The sequence below is a fragment of the Xenopus laevis genome, chromosome 1L (genome assembly GCF_017654675.1).
Source record: "Xenopus laevis strain J_2021 chromosome 1L, Xenopus_laevis_v10.1, whole genome shotgun sequence".
Taxonomy (NCBI): Eukaryota; Metazoa; Chordata; class Amphibia; order Anura; family Pipidae; genus Xenopus; species Xenopus laevis.
The window spans coordinates 179,025,962-179,047,697 of record NC_054371.1 but is presented as its reverse complement, the minus strand read 5'-3'; the positions used below and the strand labels follow the sequence as shown (position 1 = coordinate 179,047,697).

At 38.4% G+C, this 21,736-nt stretch overlaps 1 protein-coding gene across 1 annotated transcript in view; it reads left to right on the top strand.

Annotated features, from left to right (window-relative positions):
* The window catches only part of ksr2.L (kinase suppressor of ras 2 L homeolog), a 192,029-nt gene extending 179,795 nt beyond the window's left edge, over positions 1–12,234 (top strand). Inside the window, exons 17-19 of the mRNA XM_018263769.2 lie at positions 4,466–4,597; positions 11,461–11,590; positions 12,097–12,234. Coding sequence (XP_018119258.1) covers positions 4,466–4,597; positions 11,461–11,590; positions 12,097–12,234 — 400 coding nt within the window. The remainder of the gene's footprint in view (positions 1–4,465; positions 4,598–11,460; positions 11,591–12,096) is intronic.
* The last annotated feature ends 9,502 nt before the right edge of the window (positions 12,235–21,736 follow it).

Sequence of the window (21,736 nt, the reverse complement as noted above, 5' to 3'; positions counted from 1 at the left end):
CACATCTGATCTCCTGAAATAAATCTATAGGCATGTTTACATTTTTATTTATTGTATGCAAGAGAAATCCCACGTGTTTCTGTCTGGGCCCTCTACAAATGTAATATTTGGGGCTCCATTGTGCTATTTTGAGCAATTTTTCGCCCTCATGATGGATGCCCAATTTCTATGTATTTAATATACATACATGGAAACATAACCAGAGATGTCAACTAAACCCATGTCGTTAGGGTGATATTGAGCTAGTCCAATTCCAAATTCCTCTTCTCCTCTATATGTTAACATGCACTGTTATCTCAAAAATTTCCAGAGTGAAACATTATTACCCTAAGGTATAACTGCACAATGAATATTGAGTAGAAAGTCATTAGTAAGAATCAGTGCTTTACATTTGTTTTTTTCTGAGGAAATAGAGTTTGGCCTTAATCAAGAACTATTCTAAAACTTCATCATTTTACTAATATCTGCTGCTTTTGCCTTTTCAATTCATTCATCCTAGCTGTTTTTAAGTACATAAATCCCTCAATAGTCATGCTGTCACGTTTGGCACCCTATATCCAGAACCCAAGTTAAGCTCCCTGGTCACGGCTCTCACTTCTGCATCTAACCGCCACCTTTCACCTCGGGAGGAGCCAGTTGTGATAAACAACAAGGTCTTATTTGAGAGAGGAGCTAAGCTAACGGTTCTGGATGAGCTAAGGGCCCGGATTGTCTCACCAGGATACTGGAAGGAAGAACATCAACAGGAACAGGCAGGCCGGGCCAGCCCAAGCAGATTAGAATAGTCACACAGGCCGGAATCATTATTAGAGAGAGTAGAATAGTCGGTAGACAGGCAAAGGTCGGATTGGAGAGTTCGGAGTTAACCAGGCAAGGGTCAGGATTGGAGAGATCAGAGAAGTCAAGAAGGCAGGCAAGGATCAAACACAGATGATCAATCAGGATTCAAATAGGAAAGCACCCAGGAACAAGCTAAATTGAACCTAACAATGGGCAGTGTTTTTTACTACAAGGCCCCTTTAAATACTTTGAATCTTGCGCCCTTGCGCAATGACATCATCACGCCGGCGCATAAAACCCAGAAGTGCGCGCGGTGCACGCCATAGGGAAGCCGGCACAGCAAGGGAACAGACGCATGTGGCGGGCTCCCCCGCATGCCAACGGAACCACTGGACCACCAGGGTAAGGTTTTCTTACACATGCTTTCTGTCTTGCATCTTTCCAAGAGGCACCCAAGCTTGTTACTTATATTTCTCACTAACACTTCCATTCAACTGCATAATTAGAGCATTTTCCAGATAAAAAATGCATTTTTGTGTATTTTCCCCCCCTCTTCAGGAATGGAACCAACTCATTGACAATTACAGCAAATTTTATAGGGACAGACTGTCCAGAAGCCAATTAGAGAAGTAAACATAACAAATATGCAACTGACAATGAAGTGGTGATAAAAAGGGCTTCCTTGGCTGGGATTCATGGCTTTATAGATGTAGTTAGGATAAACAACATTTCTTTGCAAATAATGAGCAGAAATGAATAATCTTAAGGGTTCATATACTGATGCAAATGCAAGGTACTAAAACAGAAGCAAATGGCCTTGTCTTTTAACAACAATGCAGGGTTTTTATTCCAAATTTCCAGCATCATTGCAGGGTCCCGCTAAATTACATGCAAAGTAACTTTGACATGATTTACCAGTGTGGATGTAAATGAGTTACACTATAAATATATTGAAATTGTGCTAATGGTGTCTCTTCTGACATATGACTTTAATAGTATTAGAATGTGGTTTGAAAGGGATCTGTAAAGGAGCAAAGTACCTTTTGAAAATAGAGTCCAATTTTGCATCCATTTTATTGCCTTATACTTGTATTCATAATAGCCTTTTTGAGTCTATATATTGTATAATCAAGTCTCGGTGTTATTGGTCTTTTAACAGAGACAACCACCAACTGCAGATAGAATGTCAACAATCTTATATGTAACTTAAATTACATTATTACTATGTGTGAATCTGTTTTTCTTTGAGAAATTTTTTTAAGTGAAGGCGAGACAAAGAATTTCAGTGCAAATCCATGCCTGGCGAAAAAACTCACTGATCATTAAAGGGGTTATTTACTAAAACACAAATTTATCTAATATTTTATTACAATAAGCTTGACCAAACTCCCATCTACAATTTTATCTTATTTATCAATAAAATAACTTAAAAAAGTCAGGTCAGGAAAAAACTAGATAAAATCAAGCAAAAACCTAAGTGGTGGGATTTTTTTCGGATTTGACACCCAAATCACTTGATTTTTTGGGTTATCTCGGGAAAACTCCAAATTATTATCAGACAAAACCCAGGCTTGACTTCTACGTGACTTCAGCAGGTTTAAGATTGCAGATTTGGACTGAGACGGTCAAGGGGGCACCGTAATGTTAGGGGGCAGGGCTGTGATGTTGATGGGCGTGTCAGTGTCATCAAGGGGTGGGGCTGTGATGCGACGATCGTCGCTTTGTCAATCGCCGTGTCAATCAAGGGAATCCTGCCCGGTTTTCCTTATTTGGAAAACCGGGCAGGAAGTTTTGACCCGGGCAGCCCTTCAAAATACTGGGCTGTCCGGGTCAAAACCAGACAGGTGGCAACCCTAGTTCCCCAGCCACTATAAAACCACGACAGTTTTTATAGAGAGGCAACTGGAGGGTTATGAAGAATTGATAACACACAGTGCATGTGTAATTTATAAAAATGTGTAAATTCATAAAAAAGAATGATCATATCTTAGAGTTTTTTTTATTTTGAAAGTGATCTTGAAAACTTAAATTAAAAAATAGATTGAATTTTGAAAATACAACTCCCAATGACTTCTACAAAAACTCACCAGCTTTTACATAGCAACTTTTTCGAGTTTTCAAGTTCTATGGACTTAATAATTCCTGAAAAATCAACATTTTTGGAAGTTCGAATTTGATATTTTTGTCACAAAAAATGTAATTGTGGTAAAAAAAATCTAATTTGGATTTTCATAAATCTTCCCCTAAATGACATGGGGAAGATGGCATCACATATGTAGGATAGGAAACGTTAATTGGAGAAGAAACAAAGGATAAGACCAGAATGTTTTCATATGATAAAAATAACATGTTCTAAGCAACATACAGGAGATGGAAAGGAGGAAGAAAACGAATAAGCTCAGCCTCTATACAAAGAAAAAAGCTTTGAAGGCTTGCGGGAATCAGATTCATGATTGAAAATAGCCAGGAGAAACAGAAGGAATGCCAAGGCTGCTTTGAAGTGATCTATCTGTTTACTTTTTAAATGTTTTTGGTGTATACATTCTGGATAGCACATAACAGATCAGATGTGTCGCTACTGTGCTTTCTCAAGCCTCTGCATGCATATTCCATTGTGCAGTGACAGAGTTGATTTGTGAGGTTTTTGAAGAGACACAGTGAAGAACAGCTGTTGGAACTACTTATTCCCCTATTGTTCAACAATGTATCAGTTATCGATTAGTAATGAATTACACATTGATAACCCTTGTATCATCAACAAATTTCCACTGGCAACTTAAAAATGTATTTTTCAGAGCATAAGTCAATATTCATGTATATGTATTTGTCAATCAATTACTTGACATGCATTTTTTTGAAATGTATATTTTAATAAGCTTTAGTTTTAACAGCATCGGTGACAAATTAGAAATCTAACATAAGCTTTCAATAAACCATAAAAGAATAGAAATAATAGGAAGAGAGAGAGAAAGAAAAGGGAGAAAGGGGTGCGGAGTGTTCCTGCCTTTAGAAAAAAATAGGAAGATAATCATATTTGACATTTAAAAACATAATTAAAATAAATTATTTAGTTCTTACATGATCTCTAAGCATTTAGATCACATATCTTACCCTAAATGGCCTTCAGACTGGGCTTCCAGATATATCTATGGGAGGCAAATAACAAAGAATCTCCACTTTTGTTACCTTTATTGGCCTTTAGTCTGGACTCCCCCAGCCATGGTTTTGCCCCCCTCTTGGGGGCCATCACCCACATATCGGATCACTGATTTAGGCCCTTTTGCAAAATTTCAACTTTGTGCCCTTTTGCATTGTGTATTTAGATCATCAAACGTTTTTGCATTTAAACATTGAGCCATATGATATGGCAGGAGGTTTTCGCATATAAAGTCGGCTCAATTTGTACATGACAAATAGATTTTAAAAGACATTCCATAGTAACTGAACAAACTTCATTTTCCTGTGCTCATACCACAAACCTGTAGTACTGGGAATTGCTGTATACTTGAATTATGATCTATGTGGCAGTAATGTCAAATTCAGTTGAATATGAACAAATAGGCTAAAACCCCACTTGTCTAGCATAGTCATATATACTGTAGTGTGATGATTTTAACTTGTGGGTCCACATTCATGTTTATATTCAACAGAAAAATGTACTCCTTCTATGTTTCTTTATCTCAAGGCGGGAGGACAAACTCCGAATCCATAATGGTTGGCTGTGCCACCTGGCTCCAGAAATCATTTGCCAGTTGTCTCCTGACACCGAGGAAGATAAGCTTCCATTCTCAAAGCACTCTGATGTATTTGCACTGGGGTAGGTAATGGCAATGAAAACCTAACCTTGAACATTTTGCTGATATTAATTCTTACAGAATTAAGGAAAAAAAATCAATATTATGAATTTGGTGAGCAGGCTGTGACCACTTTCTAGGTATATCTCAATCATTTTCCTAACAAATATTCTTTACCTAGAACTCTCAGCAACATTGAATACGTTAGTCAACCATCTCCCGTAGAGATCTTCCTCTTTATATCTGATATGTTTTACGTATAAGTGTATGGTACATTTACAACAAAAACAAATGTACTAATGCCCCCCCCTTAAATAATAACATTAACGGAAGCAATAACTTCACAAATTGAAATATAACCATGGCATGGCTCACATATTAGAGATATTTTACGAGATTCTGAATACTGAATCTGTATATAGTGAGAAAAGTGTAATAACTTACCCTGGTGGGAGTTAGCGGGGACGCCCACCGCGCCGTTCCTCTGCTACAGTGCCAGTTCCTATGGGCGCACGCAGCGCGCACGTCCCTTCTTAAAGGCGCAGTGCCGCTGGCGCATGACGTCAGAGCACATTGCACCAAATACCTGATTTAAAGGAGCTTCAGTGCTGTGTTTTGTGCCGTTATAGGTTTCCTCATTATGAGTTCCTGGGAGCTAATCTGTATCCTGTTTTGTGATCTGATTCGTGTTTTGTCCCCTGCCTGACTTGATTCTGCTGTCTTCTGTGATTCTGACCTCTTGCCTGGTAAACCGACTATTCTACTCTCTGTAATCTGACCCGTGCCGTGTCTAGACTCTTCTTGATTGATCCCCTAGGTTTGACCCGTGCCTGCTTGATTCTGCTTGTACTCTGCCAGCACCAACCTGGCCTGATCTGACTACACTTTCTGTCTACGCCTTGTACTGTGACCTTCTGCCCAAAAGACTTTGCACTACCGTCGTGCCCCTTTGCTCGTTCAGAACCCCTCACTTGGCACCTCTCTTAATAAGACGAGGGCTCCTCCCGAGGTGAAAGGCGGCTGTTCAAGGAGGGAGCAAGAGCCGAGAACAGGATGCTTAACATTGGTTCTGAATTTAGGGTGCCGACCATGACATTATAACGGGCCAATGGAAGATGAAGGTCACGCTGCTGCTGTTCCTTCTACCACTGAAGTGCTCCTCACTACTCTGCTATACCGCATGGAGGACCAAGAGCGAAAGGAAGATTATCTGATGCAAGGCTTTCATAACCTGATTCACAGACTGGACACTATGCAACAGATGCCAAGTCCAGTAGTTTCTCCTCCTGTTGCCGTCCAAGTGGGTTCTCATGCCGTGATGGGTAATATTCATAAACCCCAAGAACCAAAATTTCTTTCCCTGAAAAATTTAGTGGGGATAGAACCAAATTTTTTGTCTTTCAGGAGGCATGCAAACTATACCTGAGTTTTTCCCCTCAGTCCTTTACTACTGTGGAGGAGAAAGTGAGGTTTGTAATGACCCTATAACAGGGTGACCCTCAAATTTGGGCGCCAAGATTATCCTCCTCTGATCCTGCCAATTTTTCCCTTGAAACCTTCTTTAACACCATGGTGATACTTTACGATGACCTGGATCGTGCATCATCTGCCGATACCGCTATTCATAAATTACGTCAGGGAAAACGGGATGCAGAGGTGTATTGAGTTCCGCCGGTGGGCTGTAGAAACTGGCTCTTCGTAGCCAATTCCGGATAGGGCTCTCTGATACTGTCAAGGACAGCTTACCCTCTATCTACTAATTTGGATGATCTAATGTCTCTTGCCATCCAAGTAGATAGAAGACAGAGGGAGAGAAGGGGGAGAAGGGTACTTCCTTTCCTACTGGGTTTGCTAATGTTAAGCCATCTAACCCCTCTGTACCTCTACCTCAGGCGGAACCCATGCAATTGGGCATAACTCATTTAATTCCTGAGGAACAGGCTCGCAGGCAGCCTCAGGGTCTGTGTATTTACTGTGGGGAAAAGGGTAATTTTCTTAACCAGTGTCCTAAGAGGCCGAGAAACTTCAAAGCCTAAATGGAGAAGGGGAGCTCCATTTGGGTCTAGAAGTTTTCTCTCCCCAATTTACCTCTAGGATCATGGTACCTGTTAATTTACCCTGGCCTATGGGCTCAGTTAAGGTTTCCAATTTTATGGATTCTGGGGCGGCGGGGAATTTTGTGGATGCTGCCTTCGCAGTAAGGTCTAATATTCCTCTAACTCCTTTAATTCCTCCCATGAGAATCTTAGCCGTTGACAAAAGCCCTTTGGGGCCAGGAAAACTGTGGCCTTGTCCATGTGCACTAACAACCTGCACTCTGAGGAGTTATCTTTCTTTGTTATCGAAGGTTCTTCTTCTCCTCTCATTTTAGGTTTACCTTGGTTACAGGAACATAACCCACATATTGACTGCCCAATTGACCTCATTCCTGGGTCTACTCCCCCTAGAGGGAGAACATATCCTCTTTCTTTGCCTGAAGCCCAAGCAATGAAAGAGTACATCAAAGAAAACCTCGAAAGAGTTTTCATTAGGCCTTCTAGTTCTCCTGCTGGTGCTGGGTTCTTTTTTGTGGGCAAGAAGGATGGAGGTCTTCGCCCAGGTATCGACTATAGAGGTCTTAATAAAATTACCATCAAAAACCGTTATCCCCTTTGGCTGATTTCTGAACTATTTGATCAGGTCAGGAATGCTTCTATTTTTTCCAAACTTGACCTTAGAGGTGCATATAACCTTTTCCGTATCAGGGAAGGGGATGAGTGGAAAATGGCCTTTAACACCAGGGAGGCCACTACGAATATTTAGGGATGCCATTTGGCCTTTGCAATGCCCCCACAGTGTTCCAGGAATTTGTCAATGACATCTTCCGGGACCTGCTGGGGTTATTCGTAGTGGTATATCTTGACAACATTCTAATTTTTTCCTCTAACTTGAGTGACCATCAAAAACATGTTCGGGAGGTGTTGCTCAGGTTAAGAAAGAATAATTTATTTGCGAAGCTTGAGAAATGCACCTTTGAGGTTTCTTCTGTCCAATTTTTGGGGTTCAATATCTCCGGTAAGGGTCTTGAAATGGATCCTGGGAAGGTTAAGGCGTACTGGATTGGGCTCAGCCTCTTTCTTTACGTGCAACTCAAAGATTCTTAGTCTTTGCTAATTATTATCGTCAATTCATTAAAAACTTTTCTTTGGTGGTGTCTCCAATCATGGATCTAACCAAAAAGGGTCCAGATCCAAGTATGCCGCCTCCAGAGGCTATTCAAGCTTTTGAATTTCTTAAAAAAGAATTTGTGTCTGCCCACATTCTCCGTCACCCTGATACCACTCTTCCTTTTATTGTAGAGGTTGATGCCTCAGAGGTTGGGGCAGGGGTGGTCCTTTCTCAAAGGATAACCAACAAGGTGCATCCATGTGCATTCTTCTCTAGGGAATTTTCACCTGCCGAAGCCAATTATGACATTGGAATTAGAGAATTGTTGGCTATCAAATGGGCCTTTGAGGAATGGCGACACTTGTTGGAGGGGGCTAAACATACTATTATGGTCTTTACTGACCACAAGAATCTTATACATCGAGTCTGCCAAACGGTTGAATCCTAGGTAGGCTAGATGGGCTTTATTTTTTACCCGGTTTAATTTCTCTCTCACTTACAGGCCTGGTTCCAAAAACACTAAGGCCGATGCACTCTCTAGGAGTTTTGAGTCTAACCTGTCTGAACCTAGTGAGTGTGTTCCCATCATTCCGGGTGAGTTGATTGTGGCAGCTCTGGGATCAGACCTTGCCACACTATTGTCTTCAGTTCAATCTTCTGCCAGTGTAGATACCCCCTCCGGGAGGTTATTTGTACCTGAGGGCTTAAGGGAACAGGTTCTGGGTGAGGCTCATAATTCAAAAATGGTGGGACACCCTGGTATCTCTAAAATTGTGTCTTTATTGTCTTGTGATGTTTGGTGGCTTTCATTTAAACAAGATGTCAACAATTTTGTTAATTCTTGCCCTGTTTGTCAGAGATCAAAGTCTTCTAGGAACCTGTCACAGGGATTGCTAAGGCCATTACCTATTCCTGACAGACCCTGGTCCCACCTGTCTATGGATTTTATTTTTGACCTCCCTTCATCTCATGGGAAAACTGTGATTTGGGTGGTGGTGGATAGGTTCAGCAAAATGAGTCATTTCAATTCCCTCCCACACCTACCTCTGCTAAAATGTTGGCTGAATTATTAATTTCTAATATTTTCAAATTACATGGTTTTCCGGTTAATATTTTGGCAAGCATTCTGCTCTTTGGTTGGGATTGATTTTTCTTTCTCTACTGCATATCACCCTCAAACCAATGGTCAAACTGAAAGGGTTAATCAGTCCCTTGAACAATTTTTAAGGTGTTATGTATCCGACAACCAATATTCTTGGGCTGAACTATTACCTTGGGCAGAATTTGCTTACAATAATGCTACTCATGCTTCTACTGGTCAATCTCCGTTTTTTTATTGTTAATGGTTTACATCCCCTGTACCAGCTGTCAATTCTTCTGTGAAACAGTTTGCCAAAATCTGGTCTGGGGTGCATGATTCCCTTTCTGCAGCTACAGCCACTCAAAAAAAGGCAGCTGATAGGTCTCGCAGGGAGGCACCCAAGTACCAGGTAGGAGACCCGGTTTTGTTATCCACAAAAAATATCAGACTTAAGGTTCCTTCACTCAAGTTGGGACCCAGGTTTATTGGTCCATATCCTACTACTGAAATAATCAAGCCTTCCGATGGCCCCTCTGTGCTTGCACGTCCCTTCTTAAAGGTGCAGTGACGCTGGTGAATGACTTCAGTGCGCATGGCGCCAAATTAAAACCGGATTTAAAGGAGCTTCAGTGCTGTGTTCTTTGCCCGTTATAGGTTTCCTCATTGTGAGTTCCTGGGAGCTAATCTGTATCCTGTTTTGTGATCTGATTCGTGTTTTGACCCCTGCCTGACTTGATTCTGCTGTCTTCTGTGATTCTGACCCCTTGCCTGGTAAACCGACTATTCTACTCTCTTTAATCCGACCCGTGCCTGTCTTGACTCTTCTTGATTGATCTCCTGGTTTGACCCGTGCCTGCCTGACTCCACTTGTACTCTGCCTGCACCGACCTGGCCTGATCTGAGTATGCTTGAGTCTACGCCTTGTACAGTGACCTTCTGCCAAAAAAACTTTGCACTACGATCGTGACCTTTTGCTCGTTCAGAACCCCTCACTTGGCACCTCTCTTAATAAGACCTGGCGGCATCTGATTAGCCCGAGGGCTCCTCCCAAGGTGAAAGGTGGCTGTTAAAGGCGGAAGCAAGAGCCGAGAACAGGGTGCTTAGTATTGTTTCTGAATTTAGGGTGCCAACCATGACAAAAAGTACCTACATAAAATAAATAAATACACAAAGAGAAAAAAAAGATGTGAGCCAGAAAGCAAACATCAACCTTATCTCGGTAACGCTAACAACAGAAAGTTATGAAAAGGCACCATACAAAGACTTGTATAATTGAGGTATGTGCAGTATACTTAAAGTAAATGCTTCCACAATGGTTTGATTCTTCAGTTAATTATCATGCTGATAGAGAGCATAAAATGCAGGTAAAAGCTGTCTGTTGAACATTGTCACTTCAGTGACTAGGGGAATAGAATCTTGAGTTATCAGGTGCAGTCTACTGAGAACATCACAGGCCATATGACCTTGAATCACAGTTTAGTGTTTTTTTTTTTTTTTACAAAGCTTGGTCTTGGAGTTCTTAACTACTCTTTAGCCTCTGGAGGCTTCTTAAGGTCTAAGAACTGATTTTCCAGTTCTACTCTCATGGTCAAAATGACTTTCAGGTATCTGCAGATGTCAGAGCAAATTCAATCCCACTGACTTTGGGCCAGATCAATTCAGTGAGAAAAAGTTATCCCATGGTTTACCCCATTAAAAGTCACGGGCAAGATTGAATTTGAGGAGAAAAAACTTTTCTCCTAATTCAGTTCCAGTTCTCTCCCATAGATTTCTATAGAGTTTTCAAGTGACAAGCCATGAAATAAGTTTTTATAAATTGAATTGCATCTCAAATTGAATCTCGCCCATGAGTTTTCACGTGATAAACATTTTTCTCACTAAATTGAATCTGGCCCTTTGTGTAAAGGTTCTTTCTCTATGGCTATAACACTTTACTTCTGAAGAAGGATCTTAGAATGCATTTAATTGACAGGGCTATCTAGACTAGCTAATTTCACTTCTTTCCTAGAAAGATAAAGTGATATTAAAGGAGAAGAAAAGTCACCAATTACTGAGGAGATGCCAAAAGTTAGGCTTTTCACGCGGTTGCACATGCACAGTAGAGTGAAAAGTTGAACTTTAACAAAAATTCTGACCTTTTACTCTACTGCACATGCGTCGGCCCCAGGATTTTGAAGAAAGAAGAAGAAGCAAAACAAGAGGACCGCTTCATGATCCTGAGAAGAACCCCAGGAAGGGGCTAGGAACACTAGCCCAGGGTATCAGGTAAGTAAGGCAGCCCCATGAAATTCTGACTTTCCTTCTCCTTTAAGTAAGGACTTACTTACTTTTTTTTTTAAATAATAAGATTTTTTTAAGGAACTAGGTCAGCCACCATGCATAATTTTGCTGACATATACCCATGGGAAGAAGATTGTAAAATATCTTAGTTAAAAACCTTTGTATAATATGCACATTACTTTTTATTTTCAGGAAAAAGCATGTTTCAAATATTGTATTGCATCTATTTTTTAAAATGATAGGAAAAGGAATAATAGCACAGATATGCAGTTTTTCAATACATTTCATTATTGCTTACATACTTTTGATATATAAAAAATGTATGTTGTTTTGTTATCTTCCTAAATAATGACATGCTCCTAAACCTAAACCTTACAGGACAATTTGGTATGAGCTGCATGCAAGAGAGTGGCCTTTCAAAAGCCAGCCAGCTGAAGCAATTATATGGCAAGTGGGATCAGGGATGAAGCCAAATCTGGCCCAGATTGGAATGGGAAAGGAGATCTCGGTGAGATTATATCCTGTTTGTAATGTATGGTCTTCATGTTACCATGTTACAATATGCCTTCCCCAAATAACCCAAAGGGCAGTTATTGCCAGTGTCTGTTAGTGGCTCCATCTTACAAGAATGGCACCAATTTATAATGCTGCGTGGGCTTCTTTGCATACCTGATAGCAGCATTTGAAGAGTGTAACAAGGCTGATAATACAGAGCCAGGATACCATTCCCAAAAGGCAACCTTTAAACCTCTGCATTTGCTAAATTCCAAAATAAACATATCAAGAACTCTAAGAGGCGTATAATACAAGATAATTCCTATGGCAGATGTTCCAAATATTGGAATTAGGATGGTGCTATATCTATATTGATGGGTCGGCAAATTTTAGGGTTTTTTAATGTCACCAACAACTAGATCTTGCAAAAACTTTTATTAATCATTCAATAAAGATTTCAGGTTAATAAATAAATAAATAACAAAAACACATCTCTCTGGGTTAATGTGTGTTTTCTAGGACATTCTGATGTTCTGCTGGGCGTTTGAACAAGAAGAAAGGCCAACTTTCATTAAACTAATGGAGATGCTGGAGAAACTGCCAAAGCGGAATAGACGCCTTTCCCATCCTGGGCACTTCTGGAAGTCAGCAGAGTAAGATACTGTAATTCATGTAGATTTAAAATATCATATAGTATTTCACTTCAAACTCAAGTTAGGCAGATAATGAAGGCATTGCACTCACATTTTCTGGTTTTTCATTGAAGAGCTTATTATCTTCAGAGAGATCTAATATTCTCAGATTTAAGTATATATTTTTTTAAGAAAAAAAAAATTATACTGCAATCAAGTGTTCAATCATAGTTATATACATAATTACATAGTAGATGAGATTTAAAAAAAAAAAAAAAGAAAAATCTTTTCATGTCCACGTGAAACTTACCTAACCAGACCAGAGGAATGCAAAAGAAAAAATATGTCTTAAACGTTCTCCAGTTTGCTTTATGGGGCAAAAAATTACTACCTGACCCTAAAAGGGCAATCAGACCTGTCCACTGATCAACTTTATATCTAGAGTTTTCTTCAGTAATCTTGCACTTCCTGAAAAGGTATCCAACCCTGTTTTTAAATGATCTGATGAAGTCGTTTCTTGTCACCTCAAAGAATGCACTTGCATCTTCTGGAAGGATCTACAGGTGAATAAGTTATAATTAGGGATGCACCGAATCTACTATTTTGGATTCGGCCGAACCCCCGAATCCTTTGTGAAAGATTTGGCCGAATACCGAACCGAATCCAACCCCTAATTTGCATATGCAAATGGAAAGGGGGGAAAAAATGTTACTTCCTTGTTTTGTGACAAAAAGTCACGAGATTTCCCTCCCCACCCTAATTTGCATATGCAAATTAGGATTCAGATTCGGTTCGGCTGGGCAGAAGGAATCATCCGAATCCTGCTGAAAAAGGCCGAATCCTGGCTGAATCCCGAACCGAATCCTGGATTCGGTGCATCCCTAGTTATAATAGAGTTTATTGTGTAGTACTATTATATATTCTTACATAGTTATCATATTCCTTTTAAGTGTGAGCTTCTATACCATTTATCAGCATAGTACTGGAGATCTAAACTGCACTGCATATTCTCCAAAAGCACATGGCAAATTTAGAAAGCATCAGGAACTTACAAGAAAAGTCCTGGGGCATTGAACCCATGTCCTTGGTGTCATTTTATTTTGAATTTTGGCACTAAAGAGCAGTGCGATGGTGTCACATGGCGATGTGATGATGTCACTGTGCTGGTGCCGCCATTTTGGACACAATGCTGAGGAGGAGGGGAGTACCATTGGACACTCCTTACATAATGCTAGTTTGTGTGCACTTTGAGGTGATTCCAAGTATTTGCTTAAACATTTATTTCTTTTTCCCCAAAATTCCCGTAGATTGAGAATATAAATGGTTAAATGTAGGATAGTTTTTCCAATGAAAATTCAACTAAATGCCAGAAGTTATTTACAGCAGCCTGCAAACGCCCAATTTGTGTGCAAGTTTTTCTTGAAACAGTAAAGATGATCTTATCAAAAGAATAAGTGACGTTATTTGTAATTAAGCCAATGTCATGAAAGCACTCAGGGGCTCAGGACTGACACTGCTTTGTTTCTTCCTTGAGTAATATTATTATTATTTACAATCTGGATTTTGTTGATGGTTATGAATCTTTTTCCTCTGAATGCTTATTTATTCACTGTATTATTCTAGCTGTGTTATCTGGAGACTGGGATTTAGAAATGCTGGACAATAAGATACAGAATTATATATACATCATCTTATCGAGGCAGTATATGTCCAGTTTAACATGAGTTCAATGAATTGGGTATGTGGTTCGAAATACTGTGGGTCTGGTGCTTTATTCAATAAAAAGCAATGTTTTTTGTTATAACGAGCTAAACAATCAGACAGGGAAATTGAAGCTACTCCCTACTTGGTCCTTGTGAGGTGGATAATTAGAATAAATGTGGCCATAGATTATGATCTTTCTTGGAAAAGATCTTTCCAAGAAAGATCGTTTGTTTCAATATACACATGTAGAGCAGAATCGTCAGATATACAGGTAGAAACAATAGAATTCTACCTGTATCTGATGATTCAGCACTAATGGCCGATGTTTTGGTGCCCGATCAAAATTTTACATCCAGCCTGATCGACGAGCCGACCGATATCCAAGTCTTCTGCTGATAAAGGTTGGCTCTTTTTCCACGATACACACACCGAATATTGTACGAAAATTAGTTTTGTACAATATTATTTGTGCGTCTATGGCCACCTTAACAGTGGACAACCCCTTCATCTTTTATTGTGATTGTTTTGTTAGCAAGAATCCATTGTGCAGGGGAGGGGTAATAAACACACTCAAAATTTAATTATCTGCCTTGCAAGCACTAAACAGGGAGTTGCTTCACTTACCCTGTTTGCCCTGTTTAGCTAGAGAAAACCCATAGATTTTTCCTGATTATAACAATAGGCAAAAGGCATGTTCAGTGGAAGCGCTGCACTCAAGCAGTCATGTTGAACAAAAGGGTATACTGCCTATTTTACATGTCTGATGTCATTGGAGTAGATCCTGTGACATCCTGTGATGTTTTTACAATATATTCCATTTTGCATTTCAACTATTTCTCAGATAAAAGGTGTTAACACTATTTTTTCCTGTGATGAAATCAACAGTTTTCTTAGGTGGGGGCATAAAAGAAACAGCATTTAATTTTAACTTGTGGACTTAATGACAGTGCCAGTGGCAGAATAGCCATGGCAACAGTTACCAGCTGCTCCTACGCTTTGTAAAACTCTGACAGGTATCTGCTCTGCTTTCTCAGGAGATGCACAGCATAAAGTATCACAGAAAGACCAGGTCTTTGTACATAAAGAAAAATAATTAGCACGCAGTAGCTATTCCTTGACCCTGTTAACTGTAATAATTTTCCTACATCTTTATGCCTAGCTACACAATTAACCAACCAGTTCATAACACAGCAATGTTACGTTCTTGATTATAACTTTATAAAGCAAGATTTACTATGTATTTTTCAACACAAACACAAAATATCTGCAGAAGGATAATTGTGCTTATCTGTTCTGTGGAGGCAGGTGACTGGTGCTGCATTGTATTTTTCTTTGTCACATACATGGACTTTCAGAGTTTCAGTTTAAATTGTTTAGCGCTTATCCAATCATCTGATCCCAGTAATCCTTTCAAGGCATTTATCCCATGTCAATTAGTCTGCTATTGGAATGTCATAAACCCTTTACTGTTGAAAAGTACAGTCTACAAGACTCTAAATATAGTGGGAATCCCACATTGTGGGCAGGGGGAAGGGGGGTTATGGCTGGGGCATGGGGCCCATAAGGGTGGGGTTGCTGAGGTGTGGTGGGGGTCCCGGGGGTGTGTGTGTGTGCCCCTGATGCACCATCATTACCACTAAGTCAAAAGACCCATAACTAGCATATACCATGAACAAAATTCTGACATCCTGGTCAATAACATTTTTCCAACTATCCTACCTTTCATATATATGGCAGGGTTAACTTTCCAAGGGGCTGCCAAGCACACTTTTAAACTCATGATGATTCTTGAAATTCTGTGTTTAGCGTTAGTGGGGCTGGGTCCATGACCTGTGTTTTAGGTATAAGACAATAGGCCAGAATGCATGACCTGCAAGAAGTCTCTGTTACAGTGAAAGGGATTTCTGAAGTTAAAAGTACTCTACAAGCTTTCTACTAAACTGTTGCAGCCCTTAAAGGGATTCTAAGCCCAACTATAATGCTGCCCCACTGTGCCCCTTACTTTTCTGTAGCAGCTGCCAAAAATAAATTATAGGTGCAAGAAAATTCACGAATGAGATTTCATTATAGAGAAACTTCATTATAAATTTATGTTGAACTCCATTAGTTTCTTATTACCTGTAATATGTATTGTATTTAAAATTAGGACATATAAGAGATAATGCACTTCCTAATTAAAGTTTAAAATATATTTGAACCCATAATTATGATCCCCTCTAGGTAACTTACAAGGAAAATTATCACCTAGTATAAATAATTAAGGGTAAAAATCAGGTTGGTAACTTGAAACTGAAACAATGAGCATTTGTATTGCTATGCAACTCCTCATTTAATATTAGCCTCCTAAAGCTTATACTCAAAGAAGATGATTGACCGTTGAAGTTTGGTGCAGATATAGGATTTGTTATCCTGAAACCTCCAAATTAACTAAATGTCATCTCATAGGGGTATATTAATCAAAGAGTGAATTAGAGATCACCACAGTCATCTAGAGTGAAATTCCACCACTCTCCATTCATTTCTATGGAATTTTTAAAAGAGTATTTATCAATTGGTGAAAGTGAAAGTTCATCCTTTCATAAAGTGACGGAATTTCACTTTAAAAGACTGTGACGATCTTTAACTTCACTCTTTGGTAAATACAGTATACCCCAGAGACTCCATTTTAATCAAATAATTAAAATTTGTAATATTGTTTCCTTTTTCTTTGTAGTAATAAAACAGTACCTAGTACTTGATCCCAGCTAAACTATTATTAATCCTTATTGGAGGCGAAACAATCCTATTGGGTTCAATTAGCATTTCAATAATTTTTATAGTAGACTTAAGGTGTGGAGATCCAAATTACTGAAAGATCACTTATACGGAAAACCCTAAGTCCCGAGCATTCTGGATAACAAATCCCATACCTGTACTCAATCAGCTAATGACAAATGTCTGATGTGATCAGTGCATTAAATATAGTATCCTAATAGCCTTATTTCTTTTATTTTGTTTTCAGATTGTCCTAAGTGTTGTAAAAAGTGCTTTTTAAAAAAAAAATAATTTTTAAATAATTCTATATTTTTTTCTGTCTAGGCTGTGACTGTCAACCCTGTGGAGGTGCTGTGGCATCCCAGTATCCCCTCTTCATCATCTGCCTTCTCCCCAAACACTACTCTTTTCCTTCTCAATCTGTGGAAAATCTGAGGGTGGAATGTAGGACAGTGAGCAGACATGAGAAGCAGATAGAAGTTCACACTTCTACGTGAGGAACAGAGGTGTGCTGCCCACTCTGTATCAACCCACAGGTGGATGGGAACAAAGCTCTGAAATCTTCTCAGAGACTAGTGCTGGAGAGTTGAGACTCTGCGCTCATTTGGCCAGAGCAAGTGAAGTTGAGGAGATATGTCTTTAAATGCGCTGTATTGATTTATAAGGATCAGTTTCGCACATACCTCTTAACTGAACCTGATAATGCACTGCTTACAGGCTAGACGCAGTCCTGTGTCCTTGCTAGAGGTAAAGGTGTATGAGTTTGGGGTAAACTCAGTCTTGACTAAGGAATGAAAGTCTGTTGTATGTTCACATTTTATGGAAAACAGAGTCCAAGAAAACAATTTTATTTTTTTAGGATATATAAAATGAACGTAATCGGTTGGGAGATCTGAAATCATCTTCAGATTCCATTTCCGAAACTGAGAAGTGATTGTGTATCTGTGGGATGCTTCATAAGTTAGTATGATCTATTGGTGCTTTAGTATACATGTTTTTGGGCTATAACTTGTCACCGATGGCACGATGCATTCCACTGACCTTATGGGAGGAATGCCAAGATGAAAGGGAGAGCTTATTATTGAGCAAAAATGTAGCACAGAACCTGAAATATATTTTTCATAAAGATCCATTTTACATTTCTAAACAATTTCCTGAGAGACAGGCATCCTATAGGTTCAGCCTTAAATAGTTCTTTAAAAAAAGAAGGTGTTGTTTAGTCTAGAAATAACAATTATTCTGTTCTGTACCAAAGGCTAGTTTTTAAGTTGCAAGCTATTTCCTAAGTGAACTCTGTATTTCAATGCATCCTTTATTTAATTTTACCGAAAGCAGTGCAACCTGCAGATGGAAGATGAATTGCTTATTTAATTGAAGAGTTAAGGCTTAAAATTATATGATATATAGTCATCATTTGCAATCCAAAGGCAGGTGAGCATGGTGTATGGGCTGAAACCTCCCCCTGATGCTCTTTTCATTTTAGCCTTTTGGGTTTGGGTTTCTGCTCTCATTTGAGAAACTGAACCAATTTTTTTTTTAATCTTAAGTGGTTGAGCCTTAAAAATTACTGTTTCACTGGCAATAGAAGACTTAAAATACCTTATACTTAATATAAAATTCAAATAATTTTTTAGTGAACACATTACATTAGTTCTGTCCTATATTATATAAAGGTAAAGATTCTCTGCAGCACAAAAATGAAAGCAAATATATCATACAGCTACCTAGGGGCAGATTTATCAAGGGTTGAATTGAAAATTTTAATTTTTAAATTCGAATTTGAGTTTATTTTTGTGTAATTCGACTAGGTAATAGTCCAAATTCGATTCGAATTTAAAAATAATTTGAAATTCAAATTTTGAAATTTATGTATGAATTCGAATTTGACTATTTGCCATCTAAAACCTGCCGAATTTGTGTTTTAGGCTATGGGGGACCTCCTACAATCAATTTTGAGTCGGTTAGTGGACTTTTTTTTTTTAAAAAAAAATTGCCAACAAAAATTTATTTTTTGGTGAAAAAACCTCCAAACAAATTCGATCAATTCACCGGTTTTTAAAAAATTGGGTTGTTTTTTTTAAATAAATTTAGTTTTTTTGCAGTTCGAGTTTATGGGAGTTTTTAGAAACTCCCATAAACTCTAAATTCGACCCTTAATAAATCTGCCCCCTAGTGTTACCATAATTTCTGTACATTACAGCACTTTGAGTTTGCCTCTGTTGCTTTACTCCCTCCCCCCCCCTGAGTTTAATCCAATGTCTGTAAATCCACTATTGTATAATGCAAAGTACTGGAGTTGAGAAAGGATGGCGTATCTGCTATTTCCTCCATTGTTTCTTGGTGCCTTTCTCAGGGACTGACATATAAACAGTGGTAAATTTTAATAAGTAGTAACATTACTTACCTGTCATTAAAACAGTGTTGATCATTTAAAATTTAGCTGTTAAACAATTAAAGGATTATCAGAACCTTTCTCCCTGCATGTAATTTACATTAGGGATTAAGGAGTTGGATTGGCGTTAGTGTTCAGAGCTGCTCCTAAAATGCATTGAGCACTAATGCAGCACAGAAAATGAATGTGTTTGACTGAACAGCTTGATAAATGTGTCAGTTTGTGGATGACAAATAAAAGGTAAAAAGCTCCAATTCTTGTGGATACTTCAGGCTTCCCCAATTTGATCTTTCTAAGAATTTTAATTAACATTTTATCTAATTTAACTTATTTTCAGTTTTTCTTAGGAAATGAAGCACAGTATATATCACAATAGAATAAATCATTATCTTATATTCATTTGAAGGAAATGATTGACTGCATGTTATTTTTTATATTCTGCAGCATTTTTTTTACTGGAATGCATAGCTGGAAATCTAGTAGCAGCATCAGATACATTATGCACAAGAATGAATGAAATCCAACCATACATTTCTATGTAATATGTATGCCATTTGTATAAAATCAATATCAGGTTTTGGTTGTTACAAATGTAACCCATTTATTTGCAGAAGTCACTTGAAATTACTGTATATTGGGACTCTTGGCCAGAAATAGACATTAGTTCCGGTTAATGAAGCGCAATGCAAGGATGTGCCCCCAGAAGTCTTAACTGTTGTTGAGCTATAACTTCATCACCCCAACAGCCATTTGCTACAGAAATAAAGAGACAGGTTGTTTAGCAATAAGGATGTAGGTTGAACATCAAATATGTCAGTAACCACAAATATAGTATTGTTATTATACTGCATAATCCAATAACATGTATTTTATAAATTTCCTAAGGGCATTGTCTGGCACCCTTTGAGACTGGCCCTCTCTAATTGCCCTAAAAGCTCATGCTCTGAAGCAACATGACGTATACTCTTTCCATATTGGCAGAGCTCTGAACAACTACCCTCTTAACAACACTTTGGGGCTCATTTATAAACTTCATTCAGAGCAGAATGATTTTCACAGTGAACATATTGTATTTGCCCTGCACATGGTTATATTTATAAAGCTGGATAAGAGTGGTGTATTTAATATACAAACAGAATTGTGATTTTGTATTTGCACTAAAATGTCCCTTAACTGCTTTTTAAATAATCGCAAATTGCAAATATTTATGCGCACACTCTGCATTTCAGTTACGCCGCGACTTTGGTGATGGAGAGAATATTCTCAACAACAGTTTTCACAAATTGCAAATTTTAATTACAGTTTACTCTATTTTTACATACAATGACCTCAAGCAGTGGCTGCACTCACGCAAACACCAGTCTCATTTGCGAGCCATTTACGTATAGTTATGCGCAATGTGAATTTGCAAGAAAAGGAAAGACGGGCACAGCAGTGCAATCTTTCAGCGTTCAGGAAAAAACATGGGCAATACAACCATTGCAAATAAATATGCGCTGTGTGAACTTTATAAATGATCCCATTTATTTACTGTATCTATTTACTTTATCTGTAAGCACCTTCCCAAAAACATAAGAACTTTATATTGTAAAGAGCTTAATAGAGGGGTTTTTTTTGTTTCAAATAATCACTGTGATCTCCTGTAAATTATTATTATTATTATTATTAACTAAAAGGTTGTGTCCTTTAGTTTTACTTAGCTGTGGTCTGACCTACCTCTCTCCAACACTGCAAATTCATTTAATATGCTATATTAATATGCAATAAATAGCACATGCATTATGGCAGGCCTCTTCTCAGAATTCAATACATTTCGTAAACTAAACTACAGGATTCATAATTCAGAACTGTATAGTTTTTGGGACAAACAATTACTAAATAATTATCAGTCTCCCAATCATCATCCAAATGTGTAAGACATTGTCAATACATTTTAACATTCTTAAATCACCAAGAGGTGGTAGCAGTGGTTCCTTTTCCCCCTTCTAAAATAGCCCAATGCACACCTTAGTAAATTTAGCACACCATGGTGTATGCAAAAGTAAAAAATACTTTGAAGGTTATGTAATTAAAGGCACTAAGTTTGCCCAGGAGCAGTAACCAATAGTAACCAATCAGCAGGTAGAATTTACTGGTCACCTGTTCGAAAGCTATTGGTTGCTATGGGTCACTGCTCCTGGGCAAACTTAGTGCTCTTTTATTACATATGGGGGTTTGTATGTTGTTCCTTTTCCCCTGCCAGTGCATATATATTTTTAATACTGTGTCTATAAGGCAAGCAATAAGTTATATAAATGCTTTTATCAAGATTTAATGTCATGTTTTTTTGGAGCTTTTGTTATAAAAAATAGTTTAGACTCTGCTCCTTTTATATAGAAATAAAAGTAACAATGCAAAGTGGAAACTCATTACAGTTGCTGCTCCATCTGCAATTTAGGAACTTTTAGGGGGTTATTTATCCAATTCCGAATTTATCTCAATATTTTCTGCCACAAACTCAGATCAAATTCGCTCAGGTTTTTTGCGCTTATTTATTATATTTTCCCGAAAATTGTTTTTGGGGGAAAAAAAATTCGATTTTCATGTTTTTTTCTGGTTTTTCATCCAATTTTTTGGATTTTTCACCTGAAAACTCCGATTTTTGCCCGAAAACTTTGGAGTATTGCACGCAACCCAG